General features: G+C 33.3%; 1 protein-coding gene across 1 annotated transcript; it reads left to right on the top strand.

Moving 5' to 3' along the window:
- The first annotated feature begins 360 nt into the window (after positions 1-360).
- On the top strand, positions 361-19365 carry LOC140431717 (putative serine protease F56F10.1). Its single transcript, XM_072519601.1, has 4 exons — positions 361-465; positions 8067-8251; positions 10547-10782; positions 18971-19365. Exons 1-4 carry the CDS (start codon positions 361-363, stop codon positions 19363-19365), a joined length of 921 nt encoding a protein of 306 aa, XP_072375702.1.
- Positions 19366-21060: the final 1695 nt, after the last annotated feature.

Genomic DNA, 21060 nt, shown 5'->3' with positions numbered 1-21060 from the left:
ACGCGCTATCTCAGAGTTCGAATGTATTCCGTAATTTGTCCAATATCCCTACGCAATAATTTAATTTTCCTCAGCAGTCGCTTTTCCCAAAGTGCAATTCTGTTTTCAGTCCTTCCGACTTCCTACTTGCATTATTATTACAATTTATTTTTCGAAAGTATTTGTTATTACTTATATTATTTTTTTTAATATTTCTTATCTTTAGGTATAAGGCAATATTACATAAGGCCCTATTTTCTATAAAGTGTTATTAGAAAAGTTGAAGCAATGGTTAGATTACTTTTATTTACAACAGTAGTGCTTTTAATACATACTTTCGGATCTTCTGGAACAGATGCTTTTTTCTTTCGAACTGGAAGAATGCTTCAACCAGAAAATGATGATCTAGAACCTAGCAACTATGAAAGATGGTTTACGCAAAATTTAGACCATTTTAACCCGAACGATGAACGAACTTGGCAACAGGTAATAGTATATACAATTTTCTGATTACTTTGTTATACTGAATATTTTACAGACTCTTGGCTTTATGACTAAAATGATTATAATATTTAAAATATTTAAATAATAACTAAAGAATAAAATGAAGGAGGAGACATGTCGTGGAATGCAAATTTTAGATTCCCCATGTCTCTATTAACATCTTTATCAACGTCTGGCTATGCCTTGCAATTTATAGAAGGCTCAGATTAAGGCAGTTATCTGAATTGTGTTTCGAAACTATTTTACGGATTTAATATCAGATGCCGCTATTGCGTCCGTTTCGAAGCCATTTTATTGTTGCTTTTTAAGACAGGAAAGATCTATTTTTCACGTTGAGAACGCCTATGAATAACTGTTCTGATGAGCTTTATTAAAGCGAAATACGTATAAACAGATACATAGACGATTTGTACGTGAAATGGAATCTTTACTGTCTTTTTCATTTTATTCGGATCTACTCTGTATGAGTACAAGAAACCAATTCGCTAACGATTTCTGCTTAGTTGAGGAGACATGTCGTGGAATGCAAATTTTAGATTCCCCATGTCTCTATTAATATCTTTATCAACGTCTGGCTATGCCTTGTAATTTATAGAAGGCTCAGATTAAGGCAGTTATCTGAATTGTGTTTCGAAAGTATTTTACGGATTTAACTAAAGAATATTTTTTAATACATTTATATTAGATATAAACCACAAAGTGGTTTAAATCTAACCCAAATTAAACTCCAATATAATTTAAGTCATACGGTTTCACTTCATCTAAAAACAAATTTATTCACCCCAGATATCAAAAGTATTGAGATCTGGTATGACACCTTCCGTGTTATTGAGACTTAGGTGACCAAGTATGGCGAAATATCTCCCAAAAATTATTTATTATATTATATTATTTTGCATGATATTATACACATTATGTTCATTAAAATCCAGCTGTTTGATGTTTTCTAGAAGTTTGTTTTTATGTTTGATAAAAAACACTTGGATGAACCCAAAACAAACCTTTATTTGACTACATGTCAAACACAACTGTTTATTCTTTTACCTGTAACCTAACTGAAATATAATGCGATAATTAGCAATACATGAGCGTCGCGAGTGGGGTTTATAATTACATGGCCAATACATTACATCACCTCACCCTAAAATTCTACTTATAACTAAATTTAGGAACACAACAAAACTAAACTTATAAATACTATATTTCGAATCCAAAATATTTTGGTTCTTTTCTTGATCTTATTGGACGTCTATGTGGGATGCCTGACTCTTGAATAACATTACTATCATTTTGAGAAGACTAGCTGAGGCTTTCCCTTAGATTTCCTGTTGAGTTTGTAGCGGCTTGGATAACATTTTCCTCGTTATTTTGAATATTATTTTCCTCTGAACTATCGTGCATCGTCTATGCAAATGTAATACCTTCTAAATTACTATTAAAAACTATTTTAATTTTTAATTTGATTACAATGTCTTTTCCACGTAATTTTACTACCTTACAGATTTACCAAATATGCTGTTCTACCTAAAATTCGTAAAATCTTTGCTTTGCTCCACGACACCTTGGTGTTTCTATAATGTTTAACTAAAACGATATCCCCCACTACAAACTCTACATGTCTCCTCCCTCTATAATATTTCTTATTATTTTCTTGCGCTTGCATCAAGTTACGTCTAATTTGTGTTAAATTAACTATATGTTAATAAAAATTTAGACAATGATACATTAATATTTCTTTGATCAATATCTTTTAATAAAAAATGCTTGACTGTTTTAACGCTATTTTCAGCAGCACCGTTGCAATGTGCTGAAAAAGGAGGTATTGTTATATAAACATTAATGGGAAAATTCCAGTAGTTGGCTGTATACCATCGTTTAAAAAAACATACAGAAGTTAAAACGCTTCACCATGGTATTTAAGTACCTAAATACAATGGTGAAGTGTTTTAACTTCTGTATGTATTGTTATATGTTTAATACCATTAATTAAAGTAAAATTTTTAAATTCTTGCGATGTTAGCTGCGAGCCGTTATTGCTGACAAGTACTTCCGGTAAACCATAACGAGCAAAACACTCCCTAAGTTTAGCAATCGTAGCCATTGAGGTGATTGAAGGCAATGGACAAACTTCCACCCATTTAGAAAAACCATCCAAAATTATAAGAAAATTAGTTTTTCGTGTTTTAGAGAAGACCTAGCTAATAATTTCATCTTAACTATACCCAAGTGAGCTGTAAGCAATTCATTCAGTAATTTATTTCGTAGTTTACTAGGAACAATTACTCTTTGTCCCCACAATAAGACGCCATCTTCAATAGATATTTCATTTCGTTTAAGGAAGTAGGGTTTAATTTCTAATTCAACATTTGTTGTCCATTTGGCCATAATATATTTAGTTACACGAGACAAAATCGTATCTAATTATGTTACTTTCCTTATATCATTCACATTAATAGGAATTTTTTCGATTTCTACTAAATAATTTAAATTAACAGTTTCTTCTATATTAAACTTAGAAGAATCTAGCCTTATCGACTTATTTGAAGGCAATCTACTTAAAAAGTCTGCTACATTTTTTTGTGTCGATACATGCTTTATAATAAAATTGAAACCACTTAAAAATACTGCATATCGCTGCAATCTATTATCCGCCGTAACCGGTATCCCATTTTTAGGGCCAAAAATGGATACTAATGCCTTGTTAATTGTGATTAAATTGAACTTCTTCCCATATAAAAATTGGTAGAAACGTTTCATTCCCCACACTCTAGCCGTTGCTTCTTTATCTAGAGTCAAATAAGCCTTTTCGGTATCGCCGAGCGTTCTACTAGCAAAATAGATTGGTTTCTCGCTACCATCTTTAAAACCATGCGAGAGAACAGCTCCGATCCCATAACCTGAACTATCAACCGTCAAATTTTATTATAAGGCTGGATCGTAATAAACTAATACTAGATCTGAAGCTAACATTTGTTTAATAGTGTCAAAAGCTAATTGACATTCTTCATCCCAGTGCCAAACTACATTTTGTTTTAAAAGCTTATATAAACAATGAACAATGTTTGGGAGATTTGGAATGAATCGATTATAGTAATTTATACTTCCGCAAAACGATTTTAGTTGTGTCACATTCGTAGGTTCTAGGATTTCCTCAATAGCCCGAATATCTTGACTTTTATGCATGCCCCTTTTACCAATTATAAATCCGAGATAAGATACTGATTCCGCGAAAAACGTACATTTTTCTTTTTTTACTGTAAGACCACATTCTTGTAAAATCGCTAAAACTTTACACACATTCTTAGTGTGTTCTTCCCTATTCTTTCCCGTAATTAGAATATCGTCTAAAAATATAGATATACCTGGCATTTTGAGAAATATTTGTTCCATAATATGTTGGAACTGGGATGGACCTGATAGAACTCCATACGGCAGCCGATTAAATGCAAATAATCCCTTATGAGTACTAATAACGGTATATTTCCGAAAATCTGGATTAATCACAACTTACTGATAAGCTTGACTCAGGTCAATTTTAGAAAACTCTTGACCACCCTGTAACTTAGCAAATAAATCATAGATCCGCGGTAACGGATATTTATCCGCTTCGATTGATGGTTATTTTGAAATCGCCACAAATCCTAACACCTTCATCATTTTTTAAAATCGATTTTATGGGTGTTCCCCATTACGAAAATTCAACAGTAGATATAATGCCCTCCTGGACCATTTTATCTAATTCCATCTCTACTTTGTTTCTTAAAGAAAACGGAACCACTCTGGGTTTAAAAAATTTAGGCCTGGCATTTGGTTTAATATAAAAATTTTTAACTGAAATTTATTGAATGTGTGCAATTTGTCAGAAACTACAGAGGGACAATCTTTCATTAACCACCCCATTATTTCATGATTTTTATCTGCTTCAATAAAATTTAATTCCCTGAAACCCATATTATAACACCTAATAAAATTTCTACCTAGCAAAGCTGGAGTTTTTCAATGCATAACATAAAAATCCAAATTATTTGTTTGTTTTGAAAAAGTTGCTGGTAAGTTAATTTTGCCCTTAGGATGAACCTTGCCTCGCGAAAAATTAACTAACGATACATTAACTTGATATAATGGTTGTGTATTAAAATATTTGTTATATACTAAAAGATAGGACAGAGACCGCGGCACCCGAATCTAATTCAAATTTAAACATTTTACCTTTAATATTAATATCAATATAAATTGGCGGATCATTATTTGATGATATACACAATACATATGATTCAGTTCCCTCTTCCAATAAATTTAAAAATATTTTTCTAAATACCAGTTTTAAGTGTCCTCGAACATTAAATAAATTAAAGTAAGATATAATCCTTATAGGGATATACTGAAGGCGGATGTCTTTTAGCACACTGGAAACACTTTTGAGCACTACCACTGAACTCACGATTAAAATCCGAACTATGTCTCTGCATCCCTGAAGTTGAAGGTCTAATCTCCTTAAATCGCCGTTCTTGTTGATGTGTTCTAGCATCTCCACGCTGTGATACTTGCAATATTTTCTTACTGCAACTTCCACTCGTTATTTGACACACCTCTCTTCTACTGGTTCCATTTTCACCACACTTCTACTATCTACTTCGTTAATGTCAGTTATTGCTGCTTCTTCAATTTGTGCTGTCTCCATAGCTTTATTAAATTACGTTTCCCTTATTATATTTTGAAATAAACATATCTGTTAATTTCGTTTCCAATTTATTTCCAAATTCACAAGTACCGGCTAGTTTTTTTAAACGTACACTCCAATCTTGTACACTTTCACTTTTTGTTTTCGAAGCACCATAAAACTTTGCTCTTTCTACCCACACTAAACAAGTTTTGTTAAGGCTTTTTACAATGACATTCATTTCACATTCTTTAGGTTTTTTAGTCATGGACAAGTCGGATAAGAAGATATAAGGTTCTTCTGAAATGCTATATAACAAAATAGCGTTGATTTAATGGTTGACTTGGAGAAGTTCCAGTTTCTATCTCTTGATGGCGTATCTTTAGTTCATTTTAGACAGGGGATCTTTGGTAATATATTTTACGTAACAGGTAACAGATAACTTAATAGGGAACAGTATACCCTATGTTTCCGAAAACATATTTCCTGATATCACACAATAGTTCGACGTTGTATTGTAAATTTAAGTTTGAGTGACTAACGATTTGAGCACAGTACATGCAGAGGTTTTCCCATCCAGTTGCGCGCTTTTTCTACGTTGGCTACATGGTATGTGCACATTTCTCTTTTTGTCAATTTAGGTTAGGTCTTGCTCTAGGTCTTCTTAGTTCTATCGCACGTCGAGGATTATGTTTTTATGAATTGGTAAGGAGTGTTCTTACCTTAAAAGAACATTTTCCCATGCTTCTTACTCCCATTAATTATTCCAAATGAATATATATTCAGTGCTTTAAACAATTTTTTACTGTTACTGTTTAGTGGATAGTCGTCAGAGAGTTAACCACTATAAATCATACGAACAAGCTGAATTTTGCCGAGAATATTAATTTTGGAACTCCAAAAAAGATGCAAAAAATACCACTTTTCACCCCTAGCTTCCCCCTAAAACCCACCTCGACTGAGGGTAAAAACGCAAAAAAATCGATTTACCAAGAATCTGTACGTCGCAGAAAAAAATGTTTCAAATAAAAAATGTAGCTGAGATAATTTTAAACAAAAATATTTATAAGCATTTTTTGTGTAGAATGAACCGCTCTCTTAGAAACAACGCTGGAAGTGACCGTGGATTTTAAATGTCAGTAACGCGCGTGAAATCAATGTTCAATAAAATTGTATCAGCTCGACGGCAAAAATTCGATATCTTTTGATCCAAGTGTCCTATCGACAAAAATCAAGATGCATTTTAAAGATAAAGACTGCAGCTTCCGTATGCAGTTTCCATATTTTGCCAAGAATAAACTCAGTTTTTGTAAAAGTGTTAAATAAATAAACGTGGCGCGACTCTTGTCATTTTTACGATTCTCGTGAGATCAATAAAATTGATCATTTTCATTGACCATTTGTAGTAAAATTTCCATTTTTAGAGATTAATCTTTAAAACCTATGACATAAAATTTAAATTTTAAGTTGTGGCAACAAATAGGAGTCATTTGAAATGACTTGTGAATAACTAACGCAGAATTTAATGTTTTACATTACAAATGATTGCACGTCACGGGGAATGCCTCTAAGAAAACGGTATTAGATGTAGTTTGTAGCAGAAGTTTGTTTTTTTGAAAAACGTACTAGTGTAATTAAAAAAAAAAGGTTTAAACGCTCTAGATCGTTTGTTATGTGAAAGATTAAATCCAGGGTTTTAAAGCATATTTTAAATGTCTCACATTTGTTGCCAAAACTCAAAACTAAAATTTCATGCTATAAGTTTTAAAGGTTAGGCTCTAGTAATCGAAATGTAGTAATATTGTATTGATCTCAAATTTAACACTTTCATATATTTTGCCAAAGTTAAACTCTTCACCTTTAAAAAGCATCTTGATTTTTGTCGATAGGGCACTTGGATCAAACGATATCGAATTTTTACGGTCAAGCTGATACAAATTTTATTGAACATTAATTTCGCGCGCATAACTGACGTTTAAAATCGACGGTCGCTTCAAGCGTTGTTTGTGAGAGTGCTGTTTATTCTACACAAAAAGTGATAATAAATATTTTTGTTTAAATGCTACATTTTTTTTAAACCATTTTTTCTACCTCGTACAGATTATTGATAAATCGATTTTTTTTGCGTTTTTAGCCCCTACGAGGTGGGCTTTAGGGGGAAGCCCGAAAATCTTTTCGGGCATCGAAATTTTTTTGCATCTTTTTCAGGTGCAAAAATTAATATTCTTCGCAAAATTCAGCTTGTTCGTATGATTTTTAGGAGTTCAGTGGCATTTTCGTCTCTGACGACTAGAGTAGTTGATTTTTCGTACAAATTCGGTTGTTCCATCAGAATCCTTCAAAAATATATTAATAGAAATGCCTAAAGGAATCTTCTTCTTCTTCTTCTAGTTCCTTGATCGTTATCGATTGTTGGATATCATGTTGGTTATCATATTCGCTATCGTGACTTTACTGACAGCAGTTCATAATAATGATGTATTCAATTTTCCGTACCATTGTCTTAGGTTTTTCAGGCATGAAGTTCTTCTTCTACCAAGACTACGTTTACCTTGGATCTTTCCCTGAATAATTAGATGTAGCTTCAAAGCTTGTATTACTGCCTTGTGATATATAGAATCAAAAGCTTTCTCGAAATCTAAGAAGGTTAATACTAACGGTATTTCATATTCTTTAGCTCTACTCATTAGTTCTAGAAGCGCATGGATATAATCCATGGTACTGAATCCCCTTCTGAAGCCAGCTTGCTTTTTTGGCTGTGCAGCATTTAATGCATTTGTTAATCTATTGTTGATGATCTTTGAATATCTTGTATATGACTGCTTAATAATAAATCTATTAAAATTATTTCTATTTGTTTTTTATTTGATTTGTTAAAGGTATAATGAGGTAAAATGTATAACACTCATAATTTGTTTTTCAGAGATATTTCGTGAATGATGAATTTGCTAGCGGTAAAGGCAATCTTGCCTTTCTTCAAATCGAAGGGGAGGCAACTGCAAATAGTGTTTGGATGAGCACCGGATCATGGATCACATATGCTCGCAAATATAAACCCATTTTGTTCGAACTTGAGCACAGATACTACGGTAAAAGCCATCCAACTGAGTGAGCAGGTTTTTTATGTAGCTTTTTTTACAAGGTTTAAGTAAATTATTTTTCACGAAACTAGCGCCACAAGATGGCGTATTTTCGTCGTCATGGGTATCGTTATAGAATAGCTGTTCTTGACATCGATTCACTACTCTCGACAGTCGTTTCAATCTCGATCAATTCGTTTCTAGTCTTCATATATTTATTCTAAGAAGGTTTAAATTAAAAACTGTGTGAAAGATAATTAACAAAATATAGACATTAAATGAGAAGTGAAAAATTAAAAGAATATCTGTCACTAAAAGATTCGATTCGTAACGATTGCCAAAATTTAATAAAAGTCATAAATATCATCCGATTATTAACAACATTAAATCGCCATTTTTATATTAATTTTCGTTTTAAAATAATTTCAATTATTATAAATAAACACACTTATTATTTTTAAATATATTTATCTTTCTAATGTTCTAGAAATAGCTTCCATCTTGTCTTCCGCTTCCATTTATTTAGTTTATATAATAATAAAATTTACTATCAAATGATATATATATATATATATATATATATATATATATATATATATATATATATATATATATATATATTATTATTAATACTTGGTCTGAATTTGGACAGGTTTACAGCATTTATACAAATGTTTCATAATTTTTTGTTCAGAGAACGTAAAAAAGATCTTACTAACGAATACGATGAAGCATGTAAAAATCTTAAAAAAGATATACCAACAAAAACTGCTGTTGAATAGTAATTTGATTAAAAATATTATGAAATTGTAAAGAGAATAGTAAAAAACAGCAATTTTTTTGATCAATATAAAGGTTCGCGCTAGTCGACAGTACCGCCTACTAAACCCTTGTTTATTTTAGAAGCCGTCTGTTATAAACCAGTCATACTGCAGTCAGTTAGCTTATTGTATATCTAATTATTGTATATCATTATTGTATATCATTAATTCATGATATTAATTCCAGAATTTTGAATCCTTGTACCAGCTTTTATGGATCTAAAATATCGGTACCATACATTTTTGAAGTCACTTGGTAGTCTCTAACAAGTGTTTACTATCTGAGATCTAATTCCCCACAGTCATGAAAGATATGGTTGACTGTTTCAGGTTCTCTACTACAGAGTTCGCAACTTAAGTCTCCATAACACAGCCTCTTTGTTTGCAGATATCTCTTGACTGGCGTATACGTGGTAACAAAGCCTAATAAAACTCTAATTCATGCTTGTTTTGATCAGCACTTCAGCACTATTAGCTCATCACACCTGCAATATATACTTTGCTTTATCCAAGACTGCAGGTTGTAGACGGTGTTTTTTATCATTATGCAAGTAAACCGTGATTCTTATAAGATATTTTACTCACTAGTTTAGGTTTGTACCACTTAGTCTCAGAAGACCTTATCCCTCTAAGTTCCTTCTGGTAAATGTATAATTTTAAACCTTTGGCGGTTTATGTTAAGTTCATTTTCTAAACACAGTCAGAGGCTGTTATATTATGTATCTCACTGTGCCACTAAATTTACCATGAGATAGCTAAGCTAAAAGCACAGGTCATCCATATTGCCCAAGACATGATGGTTGCCGTTATTGCGTCTAGCTTCTGAGTACATCTATGACCAGATTTCACAAGATAGAAGATAAGATTCTACCTACGGACAGCCTCTGGCTACCTTTGCTAACACTGTATCCCTCAGTAACGTTGCATATATATACGGCTTCTCAAAATCTATCCATCTGTAGGTTAATTGCCTTTGTCCGTATAAGGTATTGTTGAATACCTACTATATACATAGAAATGCCAGCACCACCGATTAGTTTCTCAAATGAATTCCGTGCTATTTATAAGATAGTGCAGTGCTGGTTCCTACAAGCTGTTTAACCTACAATCTATTACTATAAGCTAGGAAGCTTATAGCTTGGAACAGCTTAACTGAGCTCGATCATAACTAAAATCTTAGCGAACTGAGTAAAGAAATACGAACTTTATACAAAATAGACAAGAAAAAAGGATGGGTTAGATGAAAAGAGATCAAAAGCCATATTAGAAAATATTAATTCGATTAATTTGAAGATTATTGTAATAGGAGAAAAGTTGTAATAATTTTTAAAAGTCGGTTAAATAGTGGAAATAGACAACAAATTTCTATTTGAGCTACAATATTTGTTTTGGATTTTATAATTGTTAAAATGAAGTTAGAATAGGATATAGGATAGTAAGCATCATCATTTAAAAATTTCATCTAATTAAAAATAAATCTTTAAGTAATTTTTGTATTTTAGAGATTTAAGTACCGAGAATCTTATATATCTAACAAGCCAGCAAGCTTTGGCCGACTTAGCGTTCTTCATTGAATCTATGAACCAAAAACACAATCTAACTCGTGATGTAAAATGGATTGTTTTCGGAGGTTCTTATGCTGGAAACTTGGCCGCCTGGGTACGCATGAAGTACCCCCATTTGGTACATGGGGCCATGTCTGCAAGTGCACCACTTCTCGCAAAATTGGATTTTCCAGGTAAATTCTATTTAATTCAGGAAGCAATTATTTTTATAATTTTTGTACGCTCTCTGTACAACGTATTTTACATCTTTTATAGCCATCATTTTTATTAACAGAAGTTTCGCTTTGTGAGTATACTCTGAGATAGCGCGTAACTTTTTTTTTATATTGGTTGAATTTGGTCATACGATTAAGATCTTGGCGTGATTTCGACGGGGAGATGCGAAGTTTTTAACAAAAATGCATCTCATTCCGTTTCGGACCACAGAACGAATCACATGAATGTGTTGTTCCCGAAGATGTCCATCAGGTGAGTCGTTATAAGAATGCCATAATTTTTATGTGTTTCGTGTACAACGTATTTTCGTTTCAAATAATGTAAACATTAAAACTATTTTATTCAAAATATCCTTAAAGTATGCAAACGCAAACTTGTTCTGGAATTTTTTTTCTATTGGTCGGATTTGACTATACGATTAAGACTTTGGCGTGATTTTGATTTTTGCAACAAAACTGCGTCTCATTCTGTTTCTGACCACAGAACGAATCACATGTGTTATTTTTTCCGAAGATGCCCGTCAAGTGAGTCGTTATAATTTTTCTATAAGCTTTGTTGTATTGGTTTTAGTTTTAATGTGAATGGGGTATTAACAACTTTTTCTTTCACTTTACAGTTTACAGAAGGAAAAATAGTGATCTTCTCTTTCAAATATTGGACTGCTCTATTTGTCTTCAAGTATTATTGTTCCTACAATTTTATTTTTTTTGTCTTTCGTGAAATATAAATGAGCAGTGACTTCTAGTTGATGTTCCTTCTGGAGGTCTGCAGGACTTACGGACGACTGATTAGGACCTATGGATGATTGAATTGTACTAGGCAGGTCTAAAGCAGATTGGGGATAACTAAAGTGGATTAAGGCTGATTATGGATGATTGAATTGTACTAGGCAGGTCTAAAGCAGATTGGGGATAACTAAAGTGGATTAAGGCTGATTATAGCCCTTTGCTGAATTATGGATTGATTATGTTTGACAGGAAATACGTAACTATAAAAACCTATTTCATATACGTGCTTGTGTTTTTTTATAAAAGCAATGTTTTTTTATTATTTACTAATTAATATTTAAATTTTTACACTATGTAAAAATGTTTTGTACAAAGATTAGAAATGAATAGTGAAATAAAGAAATAGCTCTTGTGAGGAAGAAAAAGGATATGTATAATAAATGGTTAGCAACAAAGGACCTTTATGATCGGAAACAGTATAACAGTAAATAAAGAAGTAAAAAAACAGGTAAATAAAGCCAAAAATGAGATATCGAATAAAGCCTCGATAACGTAGAAAATTGTATGGGTACCACAAGAAGTAAAGAAGCCTAGAAAACAATTAGATATAGAACAGATAAAAAAGAACGCAGTATTGTCACTGAAAATTGTACAATTTTATGCACAAAGCTTACAAAAAGTCAGAAAAATAACAATAACAATTAAAAGTTTACTGAAATTATAAACCGTCAAAATCACAAAATAAAAGATAATAAAATACACAATCCATTGCAAAATTTAAATAAATTGCAAATTGCACAGTTTAAGTGGCTGCATATGATACCCAAATAAACATAATATACACTATACAAATACTTTAGTTACTTATACATAAACGTACTGTAAGTTCTTAGTTATTCGTTAAGAAACTCTTGCACTAAGAAATATCGTCTTTCAGATAGATAGGCTTTTGTCATTTTACGGAACTTAAGAAAAGAAGTTCCAGGTTTAAGTTGGAAAGAGAGATGGTTGTATAATTTTTTTGCCGAATATAATATAGATTTCTTTACTAACTCAGTGGACGGGATCGGTAAATACACATCCAAGGTTGAATTTCTGGTGAAGTAGTCATGATAAGGTCTTGCTTTTAAAAAACATGTAGGTGGTTACGAATTAAGGAAACAGTTTCTAGAATATATAAAGAGGGAAGAGTTAAAATCCAGTCATTTTTTAAGTAGCTTCTGCAATGTCTTATTCTACTTAGGCCAAAAAGATACCATATTTCTCTTTTTTGGAATTTAAAAATACCATCAGATTGGACAGCTGTACTAGAACCCCAAAAAGGAAGACCATATCGAAGATAAGACTCGAACAAAGAACTCGTTATGGAAAATGGGAAAGCTCCAGAACTGGAAGAGTAGGGTAGATCGGGGCTAGTTGTGACAGGGGCATGTTGTGACAAATAGTTTTATAGACTAACCATAGGTAGCAGCGTCGCCCGGTTACCCAAAATTCCACGTCCGCATGTCCTCAGTCTGTTTGTATAGTTTGGTTGTGATGCTATGCGTTTCTGCCGCTTTATAAAATTATATGTCATTTCGTTGTAACGAAGTAAAGTTTTGCTGTTGTCTTTGAATTGTTATTTCACTTTCAAACCACAAGGTAAGAAACTTATTCTAGTTGTAGTAGATAGTTTGTTTATTTCTCTCTAGTAAGACACAGTTTGGTTTCTATACGACGTGTCAAGGTCTGTGCAAGTGGCTTTATGTAAAATGGCGTACGGTGGGGCTAGTTGTGACGAAAGGCTTGGGGCAGATTGTGACAGTGTCACAACATGCCCCTACTAATTTTAATGCATGTTTATGGGTTTGTTACAGATAATGGTGAGAAATTATAAAAGGAAAACGGAACGTGGTCGGAGTAATATAAACAGTTACGAGTCGGCTTCGTTAGATGTTAAGTCTGGATCGTGTAGTTTAAGGCAAGCAGCTGAAAAATATGGCGTTAACCGGATGTCCTTACTTATATATATATAAAAAAACAACAAACCAATCCAGATGGAGTGGTAGAAATGGGTTACAAAAGACCTCGAATGATATTTTCACAACAACAAGAAGAAGAGCTCTGTGAATATGCTGTTCAGGCAGCGAAAATATTTTATGGTATTAGTCCAAAAGAAATGAAAAGTTTAGCTTTTGAATTTGCTATAGCGAACAAAGTTCTTGTGCCTGAGAATTGGGTAGCAACAAAACACGCCAGTAATGATTGGTTTACAAAGTTCATGCAACGTAACAATAATGTGTCTATTCGTGTTCCTGAGGCTACCAGCTTAAGTCGGAGTACAAGTTTCAACAAGCACAATGTCGGACTCTTTTTTGATAACCTCGAATTAGTATTAAGTCAAAACCATTTTACAGCTAATGATATTTGGAATATAGACGAGACAGGGACTGGGACTGTCCAAAAACCGGTAAAAATCATAGCGAAGAAAGGCGAGAAAAGAGTTGGTGGTGTCACTTCAGCTGAGAGGGGGACCAATGTTACTATGGTTCTTGCTATTAACGCAGAGGGTAACTCAGTTCCTCCTATGTTCGTTTTTCCACGTAAGTTTTACAAGGAGCATTTTGTACGTGATGGGCCAGTAGGTTGTTGTGGTACTGCTAACCCAAGTGGCTGGATAACAGGCCCGGACTTTTTGTTTTTTATGAAGCATTTTGTAAAAAAAGTAAGGTGCTCAAAGAAATCACCGGTTTTAGTTCTGTTAGACAACCACAGTGCTCACCTATATATCGAAGTCCTTGACTATTGTACAGAGCACGGTATTACTCTCTTATCGTTCCCTCCCCATACAACAAATAGACTTCAACCACTGGATGTTTACGTTTTTGGTCCATTTAAGAAGTTTTTAAACGACGCCATGTGTGGATGGATGAAATCTCATCCTGGAAACACAGTCTCAATTTATGACATCCCAAGTATAGTGAAAACAGCATTACCTAAAGCTGTAACACCAACAAATGTTCAGGCAGGATTTCGTTCTACAGGAATATGGGAATTCAATAGAAACATTTTTAATGAAGAAGACTTTCTGTGTTCTTCGGTGACCGACCGACCTTTGAATAGGCCTATTGACATCGTAGATGGTAATGAGGAAGCCAGTGCTGGGCAGCTTAAAGAGTTTCAGCATCTCGATGAACCTGAACCGTCGTCATATTATGCTAACCAGCCAGGACCCTCCCATACCTATCAACCAGGACCATATCAACAAGGATCATCGCAGGCCAACCTACCAGGATCATTCCATGCCGAAGTTCTGCCTGTCAGCCCTATGGATATAAGACCTCTGCCAAAAGCTGGTCCTCGAAAAAATAAAAAACGCAAGAGCTTAACATCTGCAATTTTGACTAGCACACCTGTCAAGGAGACAATTCGCAGTGAAGAGTTAAAGAGGAAGGAAACAATAAAGTGCAAAGAAGATAAAATAAAGAAAAAATTATTTGACTCAAAACAACTGTTGCCTAAGAAAAAAGCAGCACCAAAGAAAGAGACCGCAACAAGAAAAAGAGAAGACAGCTCAGAAGAAGAGGAAGAAGATTACTTTTGCTTAGTTTGTATGGGACCATATAAAAAGTCTAGGTTAGGAGAAGACTGGGTGCAATGTATGGAATGCAAGAGGTGGGCTCATGTAAAGTGCACAAAAGATGATCTTTATTATGTTTGTATAAACTGCCACTCTTCAGAACTACAAGTAGAATCAGCACAAATTGACGATAGCGATTAAGTTTTTTATTTTACTTTAAATTCACTAGATGTTTTTCTACACATTTGTTTCTTACATAAACATTTATCAAACATTTATGTATCTATACTTAACTATAAAATAAATTTATTATGGAAACTTTGTTATTATTCTCCAACTAAAGTTTATTATATTTAAAAATATTTACTGTCACAACCTGCCCCAAGTTCGTCACAACTTACCCCATATTGGGGCAAATTGTGACAATATGTGCATTTTGTAAAACTATTTACATACTGTAAGGTATTGCTTAAAAATTGCTGATGTTCCCAAATAATGATTCCCAATTAAAAATAGTACCTCATTAAAGTAATCTAACAGCCCTAAAAATTACGAAAAAAATGTTAAAAATTATTTTGTCCAAAGTGGCACAACTAGCCCCAGTCTACCCTACCCGTAGAACTAATTAAATATGGCTCTAACAAACTATTTCAGCTCTTGGCTTTTACTTTTATTTTATTCTTCACAGGTGTAGAGGTACCACCAGAATGGAAAACTACATATATCAGCAATCTATACAAAAATAAAGGCGACAGAAAGGATTGTAAGAACTACCGTTGGGTTAGTGTAACCAACTTAATTTGTAGAATGTACAAGAAGATAATTAAAAGCCGAACTGAAGATTATTGGGAAGACGCTAAAGATAAAAGTGGCTTTCGTATTGGTATTTCTTGTATAGACAATGTATTCTGTCTAAAACAAAGAATAGAAAAGCGCTTTAAACACAATATGGAGACACACATGGTATTTATTGATCTTCAAAAGCCGTATGATAGTGTCTCATTAGCCAAGTCGTGGCAGGTGCTAGAAGATAAGAAAATTTCACCGATTTACATCAATGCTGTGAGTGAGTTCTACGACGATATGACGAGTTCAATAAAGATTGGACAAAAGTGACAAAACAGATAGACGTGACCAAAGGACTTCGCCAAGGCTGCTGCATTGCACCTACGCTCTTTAAGATGTATTTGAAGGGGGTTTTAAATATTTGAAAAAAAAATGTGAATCTACGGGTATTAAAATTGGAAATCATAAAATGTACCACTTTCATTTTGCGGATGACCAAGTAATATTTGCAGAAGATCAAGATGATATCCCCTACATGCTGTGAAAAATAGATGAAAAATATACTAAGTGGGGATTATCGATTAATCCATCAAAAATAGAGCATATAGTAGTATAAGGTAAAGGAAGACACTTAGAACTAAGAAGCAAACAAATCGAATATACTGTGTAAGCATTACAAACGATGGTTGGAGTACAAAAGCTACTAGCATCGGTCAGCGTAATTCAGCAATACGTCAACGGAATAGTATACTCTGGAATAACCATATCATAAAAATTAGGATATACAAAAGTATCGTAGAAAGTATTGCTACATATGGTAGCAGTACTTTCTACGATACTTTAACTTACTTTACTTAGTTTTAGTTACTTTACTTTACTTTAATTAGTCCAGTCAGTTTAGCTTAAGCATATATGAATTTTTATTTATTTATTTATTTTTTTAATTTATTTTTTATCGACAATCAAATTAATAATAATAAAAACTATTGTTACTGGTTTTGCTTTCCACATAAAATAACTGTATATTCATTCATATAATATGTATATTAATCAAGCCAACATTACAATGACATATATAATGACAATATAGTTAATTTAAGAAAAATTTTTAAAACATTTTAATAATATGTGTAATGGTGCATTTTGTGAAGTACAACATATTCTGTAATCTCACGATTAGTAAGACAATTAATAATTATAACTATATAATTTTTATATTTATTTTTTAACAGATGTCTTGGAAAATAATTAAAATAAATTCGAAAGCTTGACAGTTTTCTTTGTCTTGTGGGCCAAACATTGTTCGAACTTTACTTTGGGATTTTAATGAAAGTGAATAAATATGTTATAAATAGAAAAGATTAAGTTACATGTTTTACAGTACAGTAGTCTGTTAAGTACAGTTACATGTTACAGTAGTCAGAAAGAAACGTTAAGGAGTTTTCAAAGTTGATGCAACAATTGAAAAAAAATTATCACGGACGGTTAAACAAATAGACAAATAATCTAATGATAAGAGGTTCTTTTTTACAATCTTCAAGCCGTACTTCTTTGTCCTCTTGGATCAGCATTTTACTACGTTAACATAGTTAGTGTTTATAACTTTACTATAGTTGACATGATCCCATCATGCTATATTTGGAACAAAGTAAAAGCCAATAGAGAAACTGAAGAAATAGTAATTTACATTTTTAAGTACCTTGAAGATCTGAATGAAAGAAAGGATAAACCAACCAACATAATTTTCTACAGTAGCAGCGCGGAAATCTGCACCAATGTTGTTTCGAACATGATTCTGAGGTTCCTTAACCAGGATGTTTTTCTCCTTCTTGGATCTCGCTTTTCAAATAATTTCCGCATAGGATGGCTTGTAGGAGGGTACATCTGGATCCGAACCACTGTAGCTTTCAAAATTTGATGGTAATCATTACCTCTCGGTTCTTCTTCTTACTTACATACTAATAAAAACAGTCAAAAACAGCACCATCGTTTATTGTTAATGGGTTCACACAAAGATTTCATGGGTCTGAAGGACCTAGTTAAAATAGGACCTAGGTAAAAATGATTAGGTTTATCAAGGATTGTGTACTACAAAAGGCCAATTGGCAAGCACGACTATGAAGAAGTCATAGTCAAGAGAAGAAGGAAAACCTGCCTATGAAGGTCTAGACTAAAAGTCAGCTTATGAAAAGAAGGTGGGAATCACTAAAAAAAGGAGGCAAAATAATATTGAAAGGAAGTGCATACCTGAAGTGTACTATTTATTATATTTATCTAAAATAAGTCAGTATATAATACAGTTGTATTTTAAACAATAGTAAAGTAATTTTTTGAAATTTTAGTTGTGTATTATATTATTGGATCTTCCAATTGCGTTGATAGCACAACAAACAGTTACTGTTGCTCCACTTTCCCCTGACATAATTTTACCAACTTGTTTTTTACCTTTGCATACAGTGATCTTTGACTTATGGACAGTTGAAAGTTCTGTTTCGTCACGCTTGTTTCTAGTTCAATCCTACTGTTTTCAAGAAATGTCTTTAAATTTCCGCAAAAATTTGATACGTTGTTTCTGTTGAAGCGAATTGCTCGAGAAAGACTGGTTGCTTCCGGAGAGCATGGTGATAAGATTTTCATCCTCTTCAGAAATCCGTATAACCAGTCGTAAATGGCTTGCTTATGTTTATTCCACGAAGCAGGAATTTTTTATTATTTCCCTAGGCAAACTCGTACGCCAGTTATTTTTGCTTGTTTGGTTGTAATGTAAGGCCATGGTGTAATTTGCTGGCATCATCTAAATAATCTTTATACACATTTTCCTCTGCATTTGTAAATATTTGAAAAAATCTTTCATCAAAAGGATCATCTATAATAATCAGGTCATATCTTCCGGATAGCTCAGAATGAAGTTTGTAAGATAATATATGACTCTCCTATTTTATTACAGCTCTTAACTGTTTTATTTCTATTAAATACGCAATCACACGGGACAGTTATACTATCAAAAAGTAAATTAATTGATAGATTTATATTTTTATTTATAATTTTATAATTTTATTTTCTTTATTTCAGAGTTTTTAAAGGATGTAGAAGATTCTTTACGAGCCAACAACAAAAAATGTTTTACAACATTAAAGCAAAGTGTTGACCAAGTTGAAGTTCCTTTGCAGACTGCAGTTGGCCAAAAACATTTTAACAAACTATTCAATTTGTGTGAGGATAAATCAGAGAACGTTCATAATTCGTTGGATATGTACAACTTAGTAACGAAAAGTCAAACACTAGATTGGTTGTGTAAAATGCTGCTATTTAGTGGGCCTGAAATCAATCATTTAGGAAATATTCGTAATATAATTTTTGGTAGGAAGTGTTTAACATACAACTATGATAAAATGATTTCGCAAATCGACAATAATGTCTGGGAGGACTTTGAAGGTTTTGGAGGTAATAAAAATATTATTTGTTAGATACGGTATACTCGAAGTACGAAATAGTTTTTATTGACGTTATACCTAGTGAAAAGCTGTGAGTATCTTATTGATGCGCACTACTCTTCTTTACTAGAAATAATAGTGTTTTCTTGAAAGCCGTCAGTTTTTCATCGGTCCTACTTCATCAAAATGTGTTATTACACATCTTCCATTAACTCGGGACTCTAACAAAATCACCGCCGGCACTAGATGAACCTTTTATTTGGCACTGGTATATTCAAGATTCTTGTATCAAGGCGACATCGAATCCAGTCTTAGCAATAGAAAATTCTGAAGAACTTACTATACTGCGCTGAAGGTTCGCTTGTAGCATCCCAATTAAGACCGATCCAAATTAACACCAATTTCGGATAGAAATCCAATCTTCATTTTTTTATTTATAGATTCACAAAACTCACTAATCTTTAAATCTTTTTCTGGGTAATGTTTTTTTGCCAGGTGTACATTTTATTTCACGAAATGAGACGAAATACTATCAGGCCCGATAGTACACCCATACTGTGGATAGCTATAATATCCCCCAGTTCGCCAGCTTTCTGGGATATTTCTTAGGCAACCTTGGATGATCTAGTAATTATGGTAAGAGGAAATATGGTAATTTTCTATCCAGCACACTACAAAGATCATTAAATATCCTTACTAGATGATGCGATAGGGAAAAACTCTCTGTCAATGCTAGTAAGACAGTAGAACTTCAAACAGTTGTACTTTTTATATAATACTGCAGTCAGTATGATTACGTATGGCGCAATATCATGGTGGTCTAAATGCCAACAAAAGAGAAGCTGAATAAGCTTCAACGACAAGAATGCTTAATCATAACAGGAGCGATATCGACTACCGTAATAGGCTCCATGGATGCTATGCTTGACCTCCCTCCATTACATATATGGATGGAGAAGAAGACGACGGTAGGAGAATACGGAAGGCGGAAAAGACGCCAGGAAGCAGGGCAAAGGGATACTAAGATCAAATCTGAAGAAATAATTAAAAATTATCCAGAGTTGGAAATGATGATAGCAGATGCAATGCAACCTAAATATAATTTCGTTTACCGTTTACCTTTTTCCAGAAAGGGAAGAATGGGGGTCGAATAAAACGAATTTCAGCTGATTAAAGGTGCTGGAATAAAATTGGATTGACTTTAAATTATTTTGGAATGTCTTCAAAACCTGAGTCCTAAAACCCAACAAAGTAAGTTTACTGTGAGTAATTTTACTCTGGACATACTGGTATTGAAGGGAACTAAAAAGTGGACCTATTTGTCAGAGGAGGGGCAAATCAATCATTCACAAGTTAGAGTCTATCGTTGGCATAGCAAGAAGTACAGCCAAAAGAACAATATTGAACTGGGTGGAACGGATGTAACGTAACTACTGGTACAAACAAGTGGGTCTTAAATACTCCAAGGCTTTTATACCTGAACCTTCGAAAAAGAGACCCAAAGATCTACTAGATGTGAATAGGAGTGATCTGGCGTTGTCGTACCAACCAAAATATATTGAGGTACTTTGGACACATCACCAGACGAATGGAAGGTATGGAGAGGTTGTGGTTGAAGGCAAGGTAGATGGTAAAAGAACCCGAGGAAGATCGCCACTCCGATGATCAGACCAAATAAAGTGCTCTACCAGTTACTCTCTGTCTGAGGCAGCACACCGCGCCCAGGAG

The sequence above is a fragment of the Diabrotica undecimpunctata genome, unplaced genomic scaffold, assembly GCF_040954645.1.
Source record: "Diabrotica undecimpunctata isolate CICGRU unplaced genomic scaffold, icDiaUnde3 ctg00001779.1, whole genome shotgun sequence".
NCBI lineage: Eukaryota > Metazoa > Arthropoda > Insecta > Coleoptera > Chrysomelidae > Diabrotica > Diabrotica undecimpunctata.
This window is presented reverse-complemented; position numbering and strand designations above follow the sequence as displayed.